Consider the following 20,816-nt stretch of genomic DNA (forward strand, 5'->3'; position numbering starts at 1 on the left):
ACGCCGACGTTTTCCGGTATCCTACAAAAACGCAAGTTCGTTGTAATTAATTAGCATGGTCGCGCGAGAAGTGTAGCAAACTCATTTGTCAGGAGGGAATGCGGCTGGAATTTTGAAAAATCATCGGCCCGTTGCGGACAATCGTTCTCGTCGAACGGTTTTCGAGGGCAGAGGTGAAGAGTCTCTCCTCGTTGTTTGGAGAGGCACGAGGCGAAATGGTCCTCGAAGTAATAACGAGGTCTCGTCGAGTCGATCACAATGAAACGCAATGTTCCGTGGAGCGATCGATGCAATTATACGTACGACCACCGACACGAACGCTCGTATACTTATAGGCCTCGTGCGATGCTCGGAGATTGATGCGTACAGTGATAATGGACCTTTCGCTTGAATGGACGGTAAGCTGATAAATGATTGATGAGAGAGGGCCGACCAAAGGACGGACTAAACGCGTCTCCTCGAAGGCAACGAATTCTTCTGGAAATACGACCGATCTTTTGGCCAAGGACTGTTTGTTTCGCGATACGTCTTCGTGTGTTGGATCACCACTCTCCCGTTAGCGATGAATCATTCGAGCGGTTTACTGATATCTGATCTTTGACAATTATTTTATATTCTGGTTAGAAGGAGTAGGTTATCTTTGTCCGACTGTGCGCCTCGCCACATAAAACGTCCCCTACATCAACCAAGTTACCCACGATTTTTATGAAACTTTGAAAGTTTCCAGAATCTGTTAACAGAATGAAACTACCCTCCAAACTTTTACCGTGTTATGCCGTCTTGAAAGCTGTTGAAGGACTCGCATTGCAAGCTCCGAATCCTCTCCTTTATTTAAATGACCATTAATTAAATGGGAGACATACAGAGTCTTGGTTGGTATACGTCCTCGACGTTTCCTGTTGGATCCTTCACGTTTCACAAAGGGTCTCCAAGCACCAAGTGGATTGCGTCGCTTATGCATAAAATAACAAAAACGGGAACACCTCAAAAGAATGGCAAATTAACGTGCAGCTGTTTACAATCTTGTACGATTTCGTGATTAACGATCTCGACTCGGTTTTCGATACACATTTTCGAAACAAAAATCGCGAATCGTACAGCGAATTTATTCCAACAAACGCCAAGGTGCTGTTTAAACAATTTCACAAACCATTGAAATCTACACGATGATCGAGGTTTCGCATTTCGCAACTCGAGAGAGTCCTGCATTTTATTACGTATCGTCCATACGTGCCGCTCTTTTCTCGCAATGCATTCAGTTTATCGAACGTAAAACCAAGCGCACACACTTTCAAGTGGTTGGTCCACAAACATAGCGAATTGCTACGATTGGCAACTAAAAGCGGAAGCAGACCACGGAAAACTGACAAAAATTAGGTACACGTGCTTCTGACATTTCCATGCGATGCGTCATCGGTGCCTAACCTGCCGCCTGATCTCGAATTCGATTCGAAAATGGAAGTCGACGGTTCGAGGATTCTTATTTAGAAGAATAATTTAGTTTTAAAAGATGTTAAGAAATTAAAGGGAGGACTATTAATACACGCATCATGTGCAATTTTATTTCAGCAAATATTTCTGTGAAACTTATATTTTCGAAGGTATTTGAAGAGCTAATAGTTATTGGCCCCCCTTGTATTTCGATCTTGGTCAATAAACTAATTCGAGTATCAACTTTTCACTTCGTACCGTAAAAAAAAAAACATGTACTAGTATTTTCCAGTGCGTCTGTGGTGCGAACCATTTTTTTCCGTTTCGCTCGATTACATTCTGGTTCTGTTTTCACCGAACTGAAATTGGGATGTTGGTAAAAAACGCGGACAGCCAGTGGCGGGAAGCAGAGGGTGAACGAAATTAAATTAACCCTGTGTACCGTGAGCAGCGGGACGTGATAAAAACACAAAATAATTACGGTATCCTGCCCGATAGGTGGAAATGATCGAATTAAAATGCAATCTAGAAACGGAAAAAGAGCAGAATTGCATGTAACAGGATGCAACGTAAAAATGCAGCGTCTGGATTACGTTTTAGAATACCTACTAAACCAGAGGCATCGGCGTCTATAAGTTAAGCTTCCTATTCCCTTCTTTTCGTTTTTCTCTTTGGACTTGAAAAAAATTAATGCGAAATTTATCTTTCGTTATTGAAAAGCTTTTAAGCGTCAAGCTTAAAACGCAGAATGCTTCCACTTTTCCGACACGAGAACATCGATCCAATATTCGTTTGTTTTTTTCATACTAAAGCTGGGAAATACGTGAAAAACGTATCGAGGACGATATTTCTTCATTTTTATTATCTGCGAAATGAAATTGCTCGTTCAGTTACACTTGCGCGGCTCCTAGATATGATTTATCCGCGAGATATCGATTCTTCATTTGCGAGGGAAATGAGGCACGTCGCTGTGGCCTGTTTTACGTTTCTGTTTTTCCTTGGTCCTTATTAGATCGCCAATATTGGCTGCCGTTCCACGTGAAACGTGTTTTTCGATAAACGTGAAATATTACGCGAATGTCGTCGATCGAACGATTTCTATTATATCCGTTGATGGAGATTATACGTAGTCATCGATATCAACGAATGTCATTCTCTGTTTAGCGATATACGAATAATAATAATATTCGTAAACGAGAAACGTTATACACCAAGCTTCGGAAGATTCAAACCGGGAAAATTATACGGCTTTGTAGGGATGACAGATACAGAAAAGAAAGTTTGCAGGAAAAAGAGGTATCGTTTCCTAAACCATCAAGCCTGACGGAATTTTAACCTCGAAGGACATTTATTGGCTACCGATGAGTGTGGACGCGACGCGTGAATTTCGTCTCGTACTCGTGACGAGAATGTCACCGGAATGGAGTGAAACGTATCGCTGTCTACGTCGACTTCGGGAAGTGCGAATTAGGCGATTTTTTTGGTAGAGACCTAGGGATTCGTAAGATAGCTTCGCGAGTGAGGTTCTTCGTATCCGTTTCCGTCTCGACAGGATTTCACGAGGATATTTCATCCGCTTACACGACGGATAAAACCAGCAGGAAGAAGATCCCGTTGATGCCAGCAAACCGTGATCCGTCGGCGGCAATTCGTATTCGAATAATCCTGGTGATTTCTCTCGTCCTCGAGCGTGTTGGAAAAATCACCGAGAACGGAGGGATAACGGGCGTTAATTTCATGTCCAGTCCCGAAACGTTTTATTTTCTGGACAGGGACAATCCAGGATATTTGAACGAGCACGCAGACTTCCAGTTTCCGGGAATCTCATTTGCATGCTGATTCGAATCATGTTAAGCGTTCTCCTTTATTAACAGAATAACGAAACGTGTGCGTACTCTGTCCTGCGTTTAGTCCATACAGAAAAGAGATGTACGCAAATAAAAATTCCGAATAATCGAGAAAAAAGTTTTTCGAAACTTGGAGAATACTATAATGGTTTAAATACTATGACATCACCGTTACACGTGATCCAGAATTTGCCACTCTCTTCTCTTCTGGTTCTTGAAATGTAATTTTAAAGCAAACAACGACAACGACAACGACAACTCATCCAACGAACTTTACTTGTCGGATTCGAGTGCTACGAGAGTCGGAACTCTTGCCCAGAATTTTTTAAACGAGTTTCATTCGTTACGAGTATTTGCATCCCGGAAGAAGTTCCACTGGAAAAGTCTACCCTCGGTTTACACTCGTCAGCGCGTCGCTCTCGGTCGAGTAATTTCGTTGAGCGAAGTAGCGACGATGTCGTTCCAGTTTTTCTCCTTGAAACGTCCAGCATTTAGGCGGACGAGCTGTTGAAACTATTTCGGTAAACACAAAAACAGTGCCCAAAAAAATCTTTCCGCTACGTTTACCCTCTGACATTCTTCGAGCTGCAGCTTCATTACCATCAGTCTCGGGTTACGGTGAATTTTCTCGCGGGACGCGCGACTCGTTTGGCAGACGAGCGTTGATTTGCGCGAATATTTTTGGTTTATGGCGATCGTTCGAGGTGCGAGTTTGGTTTCAAAGGGACCGTTAAACGAGACCTAACTACACCGCGAACCATACGGTACCGTTTCCCTTTGGGAATAAAGTTGTTATTCTGTTGTCGACCCCACGATACATAACGTCCTCGCTAAACGTTTACGAAACGTTTCGAAAGCGAATCGATCGAAAATCAGTCGTGGAATCTTGGATTCTGTCGACCGAACGTTTACGAAATTTCTAATTACCGAATCGTAATTAGCGACGCCCTTTACGGTTCAGGCGCATCGCGGTTACGCCGCGCCAGTTTCGTGTCGAGTGCACGTTCGCGTGCGCTAGCAGCCCTCATTTTCTGCATTCGACCACATACATGTACACGATCGCATAATTACAGGCGAATTCAAGCAGAGAATCGCACACGAACGAATATGCTCGATCGTTCAGCGGTCTGCCAGACCCTCGCCGCGTCGATTTTCTCGGAGATAGACTCGCGTGCCAGTCGAAATACGTGTTCACGCGGAATTATTGCGCAATTTTCCGACTGTGAAGATAATAAAACAGCCTGGCTGTTTCCTCTATTCGCTATCCCATATATTCTACCAGAAGAATTTTTCCTGTCAATTTTTAAATCCACTAATTTCCAAAATTTTTCTTTCACTTTCTCTGTGGTATTCGCATATCTAAGAAAAGATGGAATATCGTATATCAACAACGTTGCTGTCTGAATATACGCTAAAGTAGACGAATTTGGAACGACCGTTCCAGTCCAGTTCAGATTAAAAGGCGAATAATCATTGTTCTTGAAGTTCGCGAGCTTCGAAAGCTTCCAAGAAGCTGCGTCAGTTCGTGCAATAAACGCAACGTCTGGTTGTACGATTGGTTGCACAGGTGCGGGGTGTGCGCAACAGGTGCAGCAATACGTAGGCTCGACTGCCGCATAGGCCGACCTGCAGTTCCGTCCTGATTCCGATCGCCGATTAAGTAGCGCATTTCGTAGTTCTCGCGACGTGATTCCATTAACCACTCGCCGACACTCGGCTTTCCTTCGACGCGACGCGAAGCGATGATACGACTATTTATGGATCATTAAAAATTTGCCAACAACAACGTCTTTTGTTGTAGCACTGAAAATGCTACTAGCGCGAGGGCTGTAACGTATACCTTTGCCTCTTTCTTTTTCCTATTAAAAGGTTCTCGCTAATAATATTAATAACAACAATAATAATAACTCCACTGTAATGTGCAGAAGCATCGTTGATTTTGGAAAACGATCAAGCTACGAGACCTTAATCGGCTTTATGAAGCAACAATTTCATTCACGGTGTTATATCGATTCAAACCTCGGTCAATGCATTTTCATATCCAATATCCATGGACACGAAATATCTAATTACAAATTGTGCGACTTAAAATTACCATCAATGCAATCAAAGAATAAAAATTTACCGTTACAAAAATAACATTCCGAATAGTTGTTGTTCGGAATAAAGTCATTGGCATTTATCGAAAATAGTTCCACGGTGTGTTTTGTTATTCCTGTCCAGGGATGATATCCATTAGTCAAGTTACAAAAGCTATTCACGATCTTATTTTAAAGCCGACACGAGGTTAGACATCGGTGCAATCACGAAACTCGTCAACTCGTTGCAATCGTGTGCACGTTCGCACTCTAGTCTATCGATTTAAACTCTGCTCGAAACACGTGATTCGCGGTAAGCTCAACGACCTGTGCGGGGTCGAAGTTCCGATACCGAATGAACTGCAGCGATAAGCTTCTTACGCACCGGATGCACCGGACCTACAACTATTCAAGTCTACGAATAATTCCTCTTCCAAATTAATGTTGGCTCGTAGAGTGACTCGTGAAATTTTGTTTCCTAATCCTGGGATTACTTCCGTCGAATTTGATACGAAGTCATCTAAGACTCCTCTTGGATTAATAGTTTTACTGGAATTTAGTTAGGTAAACTCGTATCATCCACGATTATTTGAAATAGATAAATTTGTTAATCCGTGAAAGAAAATTAAAGAAGGGAATTTTTTTATACGCAGCCGTGTTGTTTCGTAAAACTCTAAACTACATCTTTCAAGGTTCTCTTCGAGACTGTGAACGCTTTCCACGATATTTACAAACGTTTTGCTCTCTAGAAGTTTCCGGTTTCTCCGGGACCGAGCGATACAGTAGCACGAACGGTTGGCCGGGTTACGCTTTGTTCGAGATATTAAAAACTGACCTGAAACTCTTTCTCAACTATTTAAAGAATCTGTCTTCCCTCTCGAGATGATACACAGACGTCGAGCGACTTCCGGTAAAAACTCTGGAGGATTAAGCTTGTTTTTTTACGTTTCGTGAAAGGAGAAGGCACTGGCATTTTACTTATACGATGTTTAAAAGCTGCTTATTCGCGGATTCCGGCCGGAAGGTAAAATTTTTCCTTGTCGCGTCGTCGTGCAATATCCTAATTTAGATCCACGTGCGATGAACACCGAGGGTCCGAAAATTATGCCGCGGAGAGTTGCTTTTGTGTCTATGTTGCGTAAAATCAATAAGAGAGAGCGTATCCCGCGATCCATCATCCGCGTTTGGATTACCAATGGAGTGTATCCAGTTTGGTTCATCGTTTTCTCGTTCCACTTGCCGTCTTGCATACAGCTTTGAATGTTGAAATTGGAAGGAAGAACGTTTGTTCGAACAACCGAAAACGTTCATCGATTCGACTAAGTAAAAAAATGTTCACTTTCTAATGAAAGCTACGCCCTATCTATTTCAGAAAGCACGTACGAAGATGAGGAGCAAGTTGCCAGGGGCGCGAGATCCCTTGGTGAAACAAGCGACGTAGACGAAGAAATTGGTCCTGAAGAGGATTACGAGAACTTGAAGAGAATGGGTACCCAAGAGTCGAGGTCCTGGGCTTCAGGCGCTGGGGGCGGATTTCTGCGGGGTGTGGGCCACCGAGTGAGCTTCGACCCCGAGGCACCGCCACCACCGCCGCAAACTGTGCATCAGCAAACTACCAGCCTTCTCGAGAAACCGAAAGAAGACTATAAGGTCAAGGTAAGTCGCCTACCTTTCAATTCGAAGATTATTCGGTACGTACCTACACACGCTTACAATTGTACAAAACAAAAAGATTGATACACTCGTCGCATTGTTGCAACGAACGAAAACGTTCGCTACGAACGCTTCGTCGAATCGAGTCTGTAAACGTAATAATAATTTGGCATTCGATGAAAAACGGGAGGCAGAAGGAAAAATGAAAAAAAAAGTAGTCGAACGATAACCGTGTTACGATGTCGATTCAATTGGCCAAAGTTGCCGTCGCGAATCGGCAATAGTTCTCCTACCTTCGCGATTCGCCTTTTTATTACCTTCTTGAAGCTTCTCTGGCGATTCTCGGAATCCTCGAGGTTGAAGCAAACCACATCGAGAACTGTCCCGCCAATGGTGGAGTTTAACGTTACTTCGATAATAGAAGATAATCCGATTCGGCCAATCGACAGAGACGACTGTGATTTGACGAGGGAAAACGGGAATCGAAGATTAAGGAAACGAAGAATTATTCCAGACCTAGCAGAGACCTTTTGTTTCTTTTTACGGGAAGAAGAAGTGGAGGCGAACGCCTTTGAAAAAAATTTGGGAAACATAAAGAAACGCCTGGTCCGTCCGTTAGCCGCGATTCGTCTGTTAGCGGGTGAAAAGCGGCAGCTTCATCCCTTTATTGGCTCGTAAACGTCCTCGACGTAACGCGGCTGTCAGCCTCGGCCGGGATGCCATGCCGTGGTATTATCCAAGTCCGATTCAATCTTGCCGTCCCTATTTCCACCTCCGTCCTCGCTTCCACGCGGGAACGATCCATCACGATTTCTTTTGTTTCGCGGGACAGTTTGATTCATAACGACGATGCGATGCATCAAAACCTCCTTCGCGGGCAAAGTATGCGCGAAGGCGGGGCGAGGAGACTGCCGGTGAAACCGCAGCTAAATCACCCGGCGAATCGCTGCACACGATCGGTCGAGTCGAGAATAGACCCCAGCTCTCTTCAATAGCTTCCCAGGCAGCCCAGGAACTCGTTACGACCCCGACATTCTTCGAGACCTGGTCTCGCTAGCCTAAGAATAAAGAGGCTACTGGAAGAAAACTCTTGGTAAAGTCCATCCGGCGCGGCGGAGGGCCGTCCGCGCCGAAGGAAATAATGAGGCTCGAAGAAAAGGCCAGAGGAGACCGCGGCCTCCTACGTGCGAGTCCACGATTACCCCTCTCGACTTGAACAAGATGACATACCGTGCCAAGGGCCGCGACTGACAGTGTTTGCTTGGGCGCACCCTAATTGTCGAGCCGCCACACCCTCGACAAACACTGTCCATCATTCGTCGCTTCTTGCTCTCCTCCTCTTCTATTTACCTTTTCAGACCCTTGGGACCAGACAGGGTGAGGCACTTAAGAAAATCCACCTGAATAACTCATTTTTACTTTTGGCGATAGACGCGAACGCTTCAAACAAGTCTCTCTCGACTTGAAGAGAATACTATCGCGACCGAATCCAAGTAACGCCAATTGAACCAGTTAGACTGCCACTTGCGGCGTTATCTCGATCTCGAGGATTCTCGGCAGGAACAGAAGCCTCGTGATTCCGAATGGTGGCTTGTTTACAACAAAGTATACAGGCATAAAGGTTAACATCGCTTTTGATCTTGCCATGTTACGCTCGCTGCACGGCGCATCGAGTATTCTTTCTCGGTGTACAGTCTAATGGCAGACGTAACGTTGCGAGAAGTTGCTTCGTAACGAGAGGTTTCCTCGTCGAACAATGGAGGTCTATCCTGGTCGTTAATTGCTTCCCTCGCTCCCTTCTACGATCGTCCCAATTTCAGCCGTAGCTTCGATCCCCGGTTTCATCCTCGTCCACCCCTCTGTCTGTCTCTGGAGAGCCCGGACGAATGATACAATCGAAACTGCGTCTTCCGTGGCTTTACTGGAAAGTTGAAGAAAAATTCAAAATATCCTTTTGTCATCGCGAACATCGCGATCGAGGATCGTTGGAACGGATCAACGACTGCACGGTTGATCCGACGCGACGTGGCGATCTCGTTGCTCGAATTTCGCGCTTTGAAATAGACCTCGCGTTGTTTACCGGCTGCTCGTAATTGCCTTAAAGTTATTTGAATAACGCCGATCGGGGCGAAAACGATAGACGATTCCGAGAAGGCGGTCGTTAAAACTCGTTATTACCCCCGCGGAGGCGATGAAAGAGAGCTATGCGATCGAACGAGGTTTGAACTGCGTTTCAAACGGGCACCGATCGGTTTGCTTTTCACCCATGGAACCATTCTTTTACCGTCGAAAACTACACAGAAATTATTTAAAAAGCTATGTATCTGTGCTGCTATGTATTCTTAACAGGTTTCAAGATAGCATTACGATGCGAAACTTTGAAGATTATCGTCGCTGCTTAAACTTTAGTTATTACCAAAGTTCTTTAAAAAAAAAGATGTAGGGGAAGGGGACACTTGACGAATGTTTCTTATCGGAGTTGCGGAATATTTCTCGCTCTAATTTCATCAATCTTTCCCCCCTCGATCAATAATCCTCGCGATCATCCCCTTCGTTGCCGATTCTGTTGCGAAAAAAAACGTTTAAATGGTCTGACGTTTCGAGGACGAAGAAACTTGCGTCACACGTCGCATGATGTCCCACCGGGATGTTGCAAAATACAGTCAGTTCTCGGTGACGCGAAATCGAAGGGGTGCAAATAGATAGGTCAGAGTGTACCTATATCGAAAAATTGATACCATTACATCGATACTATTTTACGCGTACTTGTAATTTTTACCACCGGATTTCGCGCAAGAGGGTACGAAAGAAAAGTAAAAAATGATAAATGGCATGGAAAGAAAACGGATCACGGAAAAGGTTCACTTTTCAAAACTGGTCGCGAATCCATCGACGACGGCAGGAATGTAATAAAAAGTTACGATGGTTTCAGAGACACAGCATTCACGGCATGAACGAGGAAGAGAACGTGATAAGACCGCACCAGGAAATGGCCAGTCTGAATTACGCGGAGAAGAAATATCTTCTCGCGGTGGAGCGCGGGGATGTGGCTTCTGTGAGAAGGTGAGACTTTCGATCTTTAGAAAATTGAAATCGATGAAATCGATGAAACCGAAGAAACCGATGAAAGTTCCGGCCGGGAAAAATCTCCATTTAGGCAATCGATTTCTTCAGGCTTAAGAACGAAACGATATCGAGGCACTGAACGATTTATTATTATATCGTAAAACTGTGGAGTTTAGAGAAAGCAAATTTACGTTTCGTGTTCTCGTTTGATTTCTTATTGTTGGATTTGGGAGGCGCGGATACTACAAATACTTTGGTCGAAAGATTCGAAACAAACAATGTATAAACACAGCGCCATCGTTGTCTTATGGAATGTAGGTCTCACGCGCTAAAGAGAACGAAAAATTTCGAGGGGAAAGGTCAAAAGCGTGGCAGACGTTCCACTATAGCGCATCCCTACCGCCAAAGGATCTAATTATCCTAGGAAATGATCGTTTCGCGATTCCGAAACTTCCAGGAATTCTTCCCACGGTGATCCGGACGCAATTACTACCGATTGCGATCTGCGAAGAAGTTTCATAGGTCGGCGGAATTCTCATTTGATCCAATCATGGAAACAGAGTGGACCGAAATATGTTTAGTCGAGTCAATGTCTAGTTGGCTTAGCGCTAATTAACGGGGAAAACGAGTATTTCGGTTGCGCAAAAACTGTGTATATGTTAGAGTCAAACCCGAATCGTCGGCAAACATAAACTACGATATTGCTCATTTTCGCGAATACTTTACTCGCGAAAAAATTAATCGGTAACAGTATGCATTCACCGTACAATCCACTTCCACTGCAACATACACACCGATGACAGGGAAATATGGACATTATCGGTGGAGCGAGAGTCCCGGATATTGTTTCAGGATGCTGCAACGGGCTCAGGAGTCGAAGATGAACATCAATTGCGTGGATCCGCTGGGACGGTCTGCTCTTCTTATGGCGATCGATAACGAGAACCTGGAAATGGTGGAGCTTCTGATCGAGCACAAGGTCGATACCAAGGACGCGCTTTTGCATGCCATCTCCGAGGAATTCGTCGAAGCGGTCGAGGTCCTCTTGGAACACGAAGAGACTCTTCACAGAAACGGGGAGCGCCACGTAAGTCCCTTTCGCAAGTGTTTCGAGAACAGAAAACATTTTGGAAATTAATTTTTTAATCTCGAGCAACGCAACTTCGGTACTTACCGTTAAATATTTATTATAAAAAAAATCTCATTCGCAGAGTACATAAATATAAGGTTTAAGAGGAATTTATAATCCGCAACGATTCAATACCGACATTTGTTGCTCGAGACTACCAAATAATATACGTTCTCATTCGCTTCGTCCGCTTTATTCCTTTTCGATACTCGAGTATCCGTTTCTTCGGTGATGTAACCTCGTTTCAGTTATCCAAATTCCTCCTTTGATTCTGTTTCCAATAAAAGGATAGCTGAGAGGATTTTGCCAACAAATAGGTCGCCCCCTGTTAAGCCTGATTCACACTATTCATTCGTCGAATGTCCATCGAAAGATTCCTCGATTTGTTTCTACGGATGTAGTTGCAGTGTCCGTCGACGTTTTAAATGTCCGTCCCTTTGAAGAATGTGTAGACGATATACTTATCGCTATCGAGGGATAGCGTGGATTCGATTTGAATCGAGCCACGTGAAAAGTGTTTCGAGCTCTGGAACGCGGTAATGCTCGAAAACCAGCTGACCGGATCGCGTGTCCTGTGAATCGTATGTACATACAGGTATATTGCGGTGCAAACATGCGACCTCGCTCTCGACTACGCAAATTTAAATACTGATAACAATAGCGTCCAATTGGATCCATAAATCGACTTACGCGAAACTTGAAAAATAATTGTCGACCCACGCTCCTACTCGTCGAGCTGCTCTTTATTTCGTAGTAAAAAGAGAATTATATTTTATTCTTCTAGAGCTGGGAAGCCGTGCCGCCGGATACAGCCACGTTTACGCCCGACATCACACCACTGATTCTCTCCGCTCATAGGGACAATTACGAGATCATTAAGATTCTTCTGGATCGTGGATCCACGTTGCCCATGCCACACGATGTCCGTTGTGGGTATGTGAACGGGTTCGAAGAATACCGGTGCAGCAAATACCACCAAATATTCGCATTTAATATGAATTAAAAACGAAGCACGATAATACGGGTGCGGTACGGTTATCATTGTTTGTTTAAAAAGAACGGAAGCTTAGTCGTTAATAAAGCTCGGGAAATTCAAGCTCGGAGGGTTGCAATCGCTCGTTAGATATACCATTACACTCTGATTAATTCCCTCGGCCTGGTTTAGCACCTTCTTGTCCTTGCAATCTCCGACCAGACTCCACGCAAGCTAATTAAGTTAGGGTAGATGCACTGCGCGCTACCCTATCGGCACGGTGAAATTTCATCCGGCGAATCGCATTATATTCGTCACGTACGATAAACCTATTCCCTCGTATCGTTGAAACTGAAATTTCGAACACTATCAAACCTGAACAAGGATGTTTGCGTTAGATAAAGAGGACGAGAAAATTGTAATTTTGACAAATATACGGGGGGACTGTACAGATAATTTATGTAAGTGGAAATACCTAAATGTTTCCTTCGTCTACCGAACACTTTCTTCGTTTATAAAATATTGCAATTAAAAGTATAACGCGCCGCTGACAACGAACATATTTAGACGTTTCCATTTAAATGATCGCGAACAAAAATACCAGCCTCGATACTTATTATTGTCAGTTTTGTCCGCAGGTGCGACGAATGCGTCACGTCCAGAAAGAACGATTCCCTGAAGCATTCCAGAAGCCGGATAAACGCCTACAGGGCGCTGGCTTCACCGTCCTTGATAGCTCTTTCGTCAAAGGATCCTATTTTGACTGCCTTTGAACTCTCCTGGGAACTTCGAAGGCTCTCTTTTCTCGAGCACGAATTCAAGTGCGAATATCAGGTGAGACGGTAGAACGTTGTTCACGGAATCATAAATATTATAAGAATTTGTTTTTTCGATTCGAAGCGACTCTTAAAAATTTTGAATTTTGAATTTTGCAAAGGGGACTAACCGAGGTTAAAATCGTTCGTTCGAGTTCCGTTAATATTTAATTGTTGTGCGTTTCGAAAAATTCGATCGTTTCAGCTTACATTTTTTAAAGGAAACACAATGGACCTTCTTCGAGAAATCCTAGTAACGCTGGAAAGCGGACCGCGAAGTTCAATTTGCTCGTGGGAACGTGATCCCGATCCGAAAAAGGGTCTTCGAATCTATCCGGAGAAATATAAAACAACCACGGAAGTTGGGAGTTCCGCTCCATCCCTCCGTGTCCGTCCTACTTTTCTCTTCGTTCGATCGCTTCTTTTCGCGTTCACGGATCCCTTTGTGAATCGGCAAACCGAATACTCGCAATGGGTACCTCGAACCCCTTGTTTTCGACGCTCGTACGTCGAATTGTTCCGCGAACTCCATTCCTCTTTCGACAACGTTGGAAATAAATTGCGCTGATTTGCCGAGAACAGCTCGGTTCGTTCTTCGAGGCACGATAGCTCGTTGCGTTTTTCATAGATACGTATTACGAAAATGAAGTACGGATATCGTTTCTCCAGATTCTTCCAAGGTTTCGAAACTTGGATATTGTAGAGCTCCTAAGTTGGATCGGAACGTTGCCGCCACTGAAACAAATCGTTCCTGATGACGAATCGATCAAGCCTGTCGAATGATCGGTAAACGATTAACGAGCCCAGATTACAGGAACTCGATCCTCGTCCGTCTTCTCCTTTTTGTTCGATAAAAACATCCGACAGCCTCGTTCGGTTCTTTTCTCAGCCCTGTGAATAACAGTCTATCGAATCATGTTAAGATCTTTTAGAAGCCGCAATTTCATCGCAAACGTACCACGATATTCCGTCGAAACCTATTTACTTTGTATTTACTTTTATTCGTCATATCTGAATACTGTACTCTTTGCTTGTGAATTTAAATCCACTCCAGATGAAAGGAAATAAATTATTATCGTGGTCTGGACTAAATTAATATCAGGAATGTTCTGTTACAACGTTTTCAGCGTTTAATTTTCAAAATTTTTCCTAAAATAATGGAACGGCGCGGGCGTTTGGGAGTCCTCCGTAGAGAAATTTCTCGGGTAAAGGTACTCCAGGGAATGCAAGGTGCATTTGATCGCACTCGAGAGAGAGGCGACGCGACGCGACGCGACGCGACGCGACGCGACGCGACGTTCCAAACTTCCGGGTTACCTGCGTCTTAGGAAGAAGTTTCGCGACCATGTCGCACCTGCGTTCAAGTGTCCAGAGAAAGAAACTTCTGCCGATGAAAGTTATAAATGCTTCGGGAGAACCTCTTTGCGAGTTTGTCGTTGTTCGCGAAAGTTCGTTCGGGGCTATCTGGTGCGCAACGCTATCATTCTGTTTTCAGGAGCTTAGAAGACAGTGCCAAGACTTCGCCACTGCCTTGCTGGATCACACTAGAAGTTCCAAGGAGCTGGAAATCTTGCTGAATCACGATCCCACCGGGCCGGCTTTCGAACACGGGGAGAGAATGCATCTGAATCGTCTGAAACTAGCGATCAAGTTCAGACAGAAAAAGGTAACGGTCAAACGTCCGTACGGAGTAGGTAAATATTTGACACCTTCCGTCGGTGGCTAGTTTCGTCGGGTTCAATTCGAGCGAAAAATTGAAACGAATAGTCCCAAAGAGAGTCCTACGAAGGAAAGCATCGATGTAATCTTGTCAGCATCGAAGAGATGGCTCGCGACGGATCCTAAATCCGAGATTAGGTCGTAATAAGTACAATTTCCTAGCGACGTGACCGGAAACTGTCGACCGATATTAGATTATCCCAAAATTTCCAGTTCGTGGCGCATCCAAACGTGCAGCAGCTTCTGGCATCGATCTGGTACGAGGGCTTGCCAGGCTTCCGACGGAAAAACATGGTCCTCCAAGCGCTAGAGATCGTCCGTATCGGTGTTCTCTTTCCATTCTTCAGCGTAGCGTATATCATCGCACCCCACAGCGTGGCGGGCCAGACCATGAGAAAGCCGTTCATCAAATTCATCTGTCACTCGGCATCCTACTTCACGTTTCTTTGTAAGTTACCTTGGATTCGAACAAAATATCTACTAGGTTAACGCATGACAGCAAATCACGATCAACGGTTACACTTTGACTTTGAAATACGATGCTGTAAGTGAAATTGTTTAAAACAATGTTTAAACGGTGCAATCGATTGCTATGCGAACGTAATCCTGCGCCAGTGCCTCAGGATTAACCGAATTATTCGCGAATAATCTCCTGAGAATGTCTCGCATTCTCGTCTACATGACCTCAAGGAGAGTGCATTACCTTCGTCCGTTGCTCGTAACTCAAAATAACGTTAGCTCAACTTCCGGGTCAATTACGCTTTTCCGTCCTCTCGGTGCTCGTCTCTTTGGCTAGTCCTTTGAATTAGCGCACTCGAGATCGTTCCCGAAGCGGTCCTATCCGCGGCCCATTTTCCAACTGCGGTCACGTTAAATTCCTACAACTTCCGTCGAAGAGTGTTTCGCGAGAAAACGTTCGAACACGTTGGTTCTCTTCGCGAAAATAACAGTGAAGCAAATCTACGGACAAAGATTCCGGTAAACCTCGATCGAATCTCGGGCCGTTTAAGTAGCCAACGTGCAACAGAGCGGTGAAAAAAGAAATGCGACTCGAGGACAACGAGAACGACATCACGGATTCCAGTGGGAAACCATGCTCCGGAGCGTTTCCTCTCCGCCAACGTACGAATCGTTTATCGTTCCTGCTTTAACGATGCTTGATGACTCAAATTTGGAGCATTACTACACGGCTATTATCGGTAGCGAGAGATATTCGCAAGCCACGGTACTGAGAGGTATTTGTAAACTGTTTAGAAGCGAGTTCCGATGTTTGAGTTCCTGGACGTGCCGAAAGGTAAAATACGTCACTGAAAATGAGGCCGGACCGAATTCGATAAACTTTCGGTCAAGAAGCGCGAAATAGATAGATACATACAAACTAAATAGTTTCTTTCATATTCGGTGCTGTGCACCGGAAGAACGTTGGTAGAAGCCAAAGTCATACTGATCATGAATCATCGAATACGCGAAATTGGTTCGTATCTTTTCTAATAAAGACAAAATTTGGTAAAGTTTTACTTTTTCTTTTTATCGTTGGTTCGCGTTCGATTGCGGTACCGCGAGGAATAAAGTTCGGTACATATTGCTATCCTAGACCTTAATTCCGGCCCATATATCTATTTGCAGTCATGTTGATCTTGGCTAGTCAAAGAATAGAAAGCGTGATTGGCGGCTGGACAGGCCAGGACGTCGTGGAACAGGAACAAACGCCGACGAAAAGGGGCGCTGCGCCGACGATCGTTGAATGGTAAGAAAAATATTTGTATTCTTTGGCGATTGTTTCAATTATCTACACAGTTTTCGATAATCGTAACGTACAACTGTGCAACCGTCCTAAACGTAAACAGAAGTAATCGAGCGAATAAAGTGTAAACACATCGGAAAGTGAAAATCCGGTTAAATTCGTTGAACCTTCTCATTCCTCGCGATATTATCCGAGGTGACTTCCGCTCGAGTCGACGCGACGGGTCAAAAGGAAGAGAGACGAGAGCATTCGAAATTGCGTTTCCCGAAAACTTTGATGTCTCGAGGTACGAACCCCAACCGATAGTATCGCGAAAATCGGATCGACGTTATCGAGACACTACGAAAGAAGTTGTGTGTATTGCAGGTTCATTCTAGCTTGGGTATCCGGCTTGATTTGGTCCGAGGTGAAACAACTGTGGGACGTTGGACTCGAAGAGTACGTGAACGACATGTGGAACGTGATCGACTTCGTCACAAACTCATTGTACGTTGCAACCGTCGCGCTAAGGGTGGTGGCTTACTACAGAGTCCAGAAGGAGATGATCGAGTTGCAGCGCGAAGAATGGGACACGTGGGACCCCATGCTCATATCCGAGGGTCTCTTCTCCGCTGCCAATATATTCAGGTCATTATCGTTTCAAAGAACGTTTACGTACTTGTAGCAGCCGTAGGTGATAGAAATTTTTATTGAAAAGGAAACAGAAATGCCTTGGAAGAATTTCTATTTTTTTTTTTTTTTTTTTTTATGAACGCGATGCTTTCGATAACATTTCGCCCAACGCTGCGCGTAAACCGCGAGGGATTACTTCTGCTCGTATCGAAGAATTTTTCGCTCGTGCAATTCCGTGATGCGTGACGCTCCGCGATCCTAATTAGAACGGTAATTACAAATTTTCGCATTTCGAAACGCGCTGTCGGCGCGTCCACGCGCAAATTCCCGTCGGTGATAATTAGGGATTTTTCTCTTTCATCGTTAATTCTACTTTACTAAAAGGCAACCACCTTGACACTTGACACTTCAACGCCCTTTTATTGCAACGCATAACTGAACGTAGAGCGTATAAAATCGTGCGATATTCTTCCAGCTCTTTGAAGCTCGTCTACATTTTCTCCGTGAATCCTCACCTCGGCCCCCTGCAGGTCTCCTTGTCCAGAATGGTGATGGACATTATGAAATTCTTCTTCCTCTACGTGTTGGTGCTGTTCGCATTCTCTTGCGGTAAACGGATTGGTCGAACCGCTTCTTTAAATACACGTCTGGTGCACCGGTTAAATAAAATTACTGACGAAACGATCACGCTTGATAGGTCTGAACCAGTTGCTTTGGTACTACGCTGTCATGGAGAAGAAACGTTGTTCAACTTTTTCTTCCAATGCCAGCGTCCCGACGAATACTTGCACCATTTGGCGACGTTTCGCAAAGTACGTAATAGAGTTTTAAGAATAACTACCAAATTTCGTGTTTATCGTTATTACTTGTACTATAATTCAAACTATAATGTCGCTTTACGTTCCTAACGTAAAGTAAACGATAACTTGCTCGAGATTGCAAACTTATTATTCTTTGCGACACAATTTGTCTGTGAGTTGGCATTTGTCGAAAACGATACGAAGGGCACGAAGGGGTCGATAACACGTGCACGTTTTCTTAAAGTTTGCGAGGATTTTGAATAATACGTTGTACAATTCCATTCACCAGCCTATTCGAAACCGCGCAAACCCTCTTCTGGGCCGTGTTCGGGCTGATCGACCTCGAGAGTTTCGAGCTGGACGGCATAAAATCGTTCACCAGATTCTGGGGTATGCTTATGTTCGGCACGTACTCGGTGATCAACATCGTCGTCCTGTTGAACCTTTTAATCGCCATGATGAACCATTCCTATCAATTGATCTCCGTGAGTGAACTAAACTCTAGCCCCAGAACAACGTAGAATCGAACGAAGAACGAATCAGCGTTTGCGGGATAACGTTCGTTTTCTGATTTCACTCAGGAACGCGCGGACGTCGAATGGAAGTTCGCAAGAAGTAAGCTCTGGATTAGCTACTTCGAGGAAGGTGGAACGGTTCCGCCACCGTTCAACATCATTCCAACCCCGAAGAGCATATGGTACATGGGACAGTGGTTGTATCGAAAGCTCTGTGGCCACAGTAGAGCTGCCAAGAAGGAACACATGCGAACTATCAGAGTGAGGCTAATTTTAATTAACTCTTTGACGAATATGTGTATGTAAACGTGCATATACGAGATCAACGTGTGAAATTGTATACTGAAAATCGTGCGAAAGAGGCAAGGTTTGGTTCGAATGTCGTTTCTAACCAAACCTTTTGTTGTTTGTTCGCAGAGGAAAGTGAAGCAAGCTTCCGAAAGGGACATTCGGTACCAAAGCATCATGAGAAATCTGGTGAGGCGGTATGTGACGGTGGAACAGAGGAAGGCTGAGAGCGAAGGCGTGACGGAAGACGACGTGAACGAGATCAAGCAAGATATTAGCGCTTTTCGTTGCGAGCTGATCGAGATCCTGAAAAACTCCGGCATGAACACGTCTACGGCAAGCGGTGCTGGGACTGGTGAGGCCATTTTGCACGACAGGAACGATTTCTTTTGCTAGTGCAAATTATTTCGGTTTTCTATAGTTTGGTAGAGAATCCTTTGCGTTCCTTGTACATACGCCCACGAACATTGGCAAGCTCTTAGCACGATCACGAAGCGGGACTTGGCAGCGTCTACTACGCCACGAATACAAAATTGCGAAGGGGATCGCTTGAAGAGTAGCAAACTTCATCTTTCGTAAATGAAAGTTCCGAAGTTCGTTACTGGAACGCTATTAATCATCCGGGAAACTGCGGGAGACTAATTAATGCGATTAAGGATCGTTTGGTGCGGATATTACGTTGTCGTTACTACGTCCAACTTAAAACTAGGAAGTCTTCGCAACTTGTACGTCGAAAACATGTCGTTCATCGTCATTGGCTGACAGACTGGTTAACGGATACGAATTACGTTGGAAGCGGAATCAAACGATCTCGAAGAACTGTCTGTTTTGAAACTCGTTGGAAATAATAACTTTCTTGCAACGCGCATCTACATACCTATAGTACATCCAAAAGAATCGGTAAACGATAATTATCAATTTTATTTTGCTCTGTTTCGTGTCATCGATCAAATACGCGCCGTTAGCTCACCAATTACACGCCTGTTTTCCTTAAGTTTCCTTCAGTTTGTAGTAGCTGCTTGAGCATAGTCGTTGGCTTTCTGTTTGCTCCATAGACGGTAGCCTTAAAGAGCTGTCCATAGGTTCGGGCGGTAAGAAGAACCGTCAGAAGGAACGCCGTTTGATAAAGGGCTTCAATATCGCCCCTCAACCGAGCGGGAGCGGCAGTCTACCACCGGTCGACGAATTCATAGCGTCCCTTCAGGAGTCGCAACACGAGAACTCTCACGACATATTTGGCTCGACTCTGAGTGGCATATTTGCGCCCGGGACCACCGCTAGAAGAAGTCCCCATCACACGAGCACAAATAGCGTACCAGGACTAGGTACCAGGCGACAATGTCGCGGGACGAGAGGAAGCTCGAGCAAGAAACGATGGGAAAATATTATCGAGGCGGCCAAGGCTGGCAGAGTTTCCAGGCTAATCGGTAAGTTAGACGTTTAATCGAATAATCCTCTTTTTGCTGTTCGGTTCGATAAATTTATTAAAAGTTGCGACACCCGGTGTACCCGATACGATATTCTACGTGTCATCGGAACACGAGTCACGCGCGCGTTTAAATATATCGACGAACGACGAATATTGAAAGGCAAACGTTCTCGCTTCCCTAGGTAGATCTCGTTCGGAGGATTCCGTGTATTCGCCGACGTTTGAGGACGGCGGTTCAAGGTCGGAAGGTTCCACGGACTCGAAGTCTTCCTTGGAAACTCCTGGCCACGAAGTGATTCAGCCGCACCATTCCCATCACTCGCATCATGTGCATCATCACGAGGCGCATCACGTGTTCGCCCATGGTCTGGGCGCTCTCGCGGCATTGCGAAAGAAACGGAAGAAATTCTCAGCGTCCAGATCGTCGGCACCGGCCACGAAAAGTACCAACGGTTCGAATCCGTTGAATCCGATCGCCTTGGCCTTCTATTCGAGAGTGTCGAAGAAGAAGCCGTTGCATAGAGCCAGCAGCGTACCGACCAGGGCGCCAGAATTAAGCCAGCAACCGATCCTACCGAGAAGGCACGAGGGCACGCAAAGTCAACAACCTAGCATCGACACGCCGGAAGGTGTCAGCGTCAGCGAGCAATCGGGTAAGTTCAGACGTCGCTGGTTCCATCGTTAGTTGGCTGAAATATTGTCAAAATCGACGATATT

At 44.9% G+C, this 20,816-nt stretch overlaps 1 protein-coding gene across 4 annotated transcripts in view; it reads left to right on the top strand.

Moving 5' to 3' along the window:
* Positions 1-20,816, top strand: part of LOC128887678 (transient receptor potential-gamma protein) — a 47,258-nt gene that overhangs the window by 24,222 nt on the left and 2,220 nt on the right. For 2 of the 4 annotated variants that reach the window (XM_054143847.1, XM_054143844.1), the window contains exons 3-18: positions 6,729-7,012; positions 9,942-10,072; positions 10,928-11,162; positions 11,989-12,137; positions 12,816-13,011; positions 14,488-14,658; positions 14,925-15,159; positions 16,338-16,458; positions 16,822-17,082; positions 17,543-17,676; positions 17,765-17,879; positions 18,157-18,352; positions 18,449-18,643; positions 18,800-19,025; positions 19,726-20,097; positions 20,282-20,752. In XM_054143847.1, the coding sequence (XP_053999822.1) occupies positions 6,842-7,012; positions 9,942-10,072; positions 10,928-11,162; positions 11,989-12,137; positions 12,816-13,011; positions 14,488-14,658; positions 14,925-15,159; positions 16,338-16,458; positions 16,822-17,082; positions 17,543-17,676; positions 17,765-17,879; positions 18,157-18,352; positions 18,449-18,643; positions 18,800-19,025; positions 19,726-20,097; positions 20,282-20,752 (3,379 nt within the window). In that variant the 5' untranslated portion in view covers positions 6,729-6,841. Of the gene's footprint in view, positions 1-6,728; positions 7,013-9,941; positions 10,073-10,927; positions 11,163-11,988; positions 12,138-12,803; positions 13,012-14,487; positions 14,659-14,924; positions 15,160-16,337; positions 16,459-16,821; positions 17,083-17,542; positions 17,677-17,764; positions 17,880-18,156; positions 18,353-18,448; positions 18,644-18,799; positions 19,026-19,725; positions 20,098-20,281; positions 20,753-20,816 lie in introns of all 4 variants that reach the window. The other 2 variants (XM_054143845.1, XM_054143846.1) reach the window with 2 other exon arrangements.

Source organism: Hylaeus anthracinus, unplaced genomic scaffold (assembly GCF_026225885.1).
Source record: "Hylaeus anthracinus isolate JK02 unplaced genomic scaffold, UHH_iyHylAnth1.0_haploid 11989, whole genome shotgun sequence".
Lineage (NCBI taxonomy): Eukaryota > Metazoa > Arthropoda > Insecta > Hymenoptera > Colletidae > Hylaeus > Hylaeus anthracinus.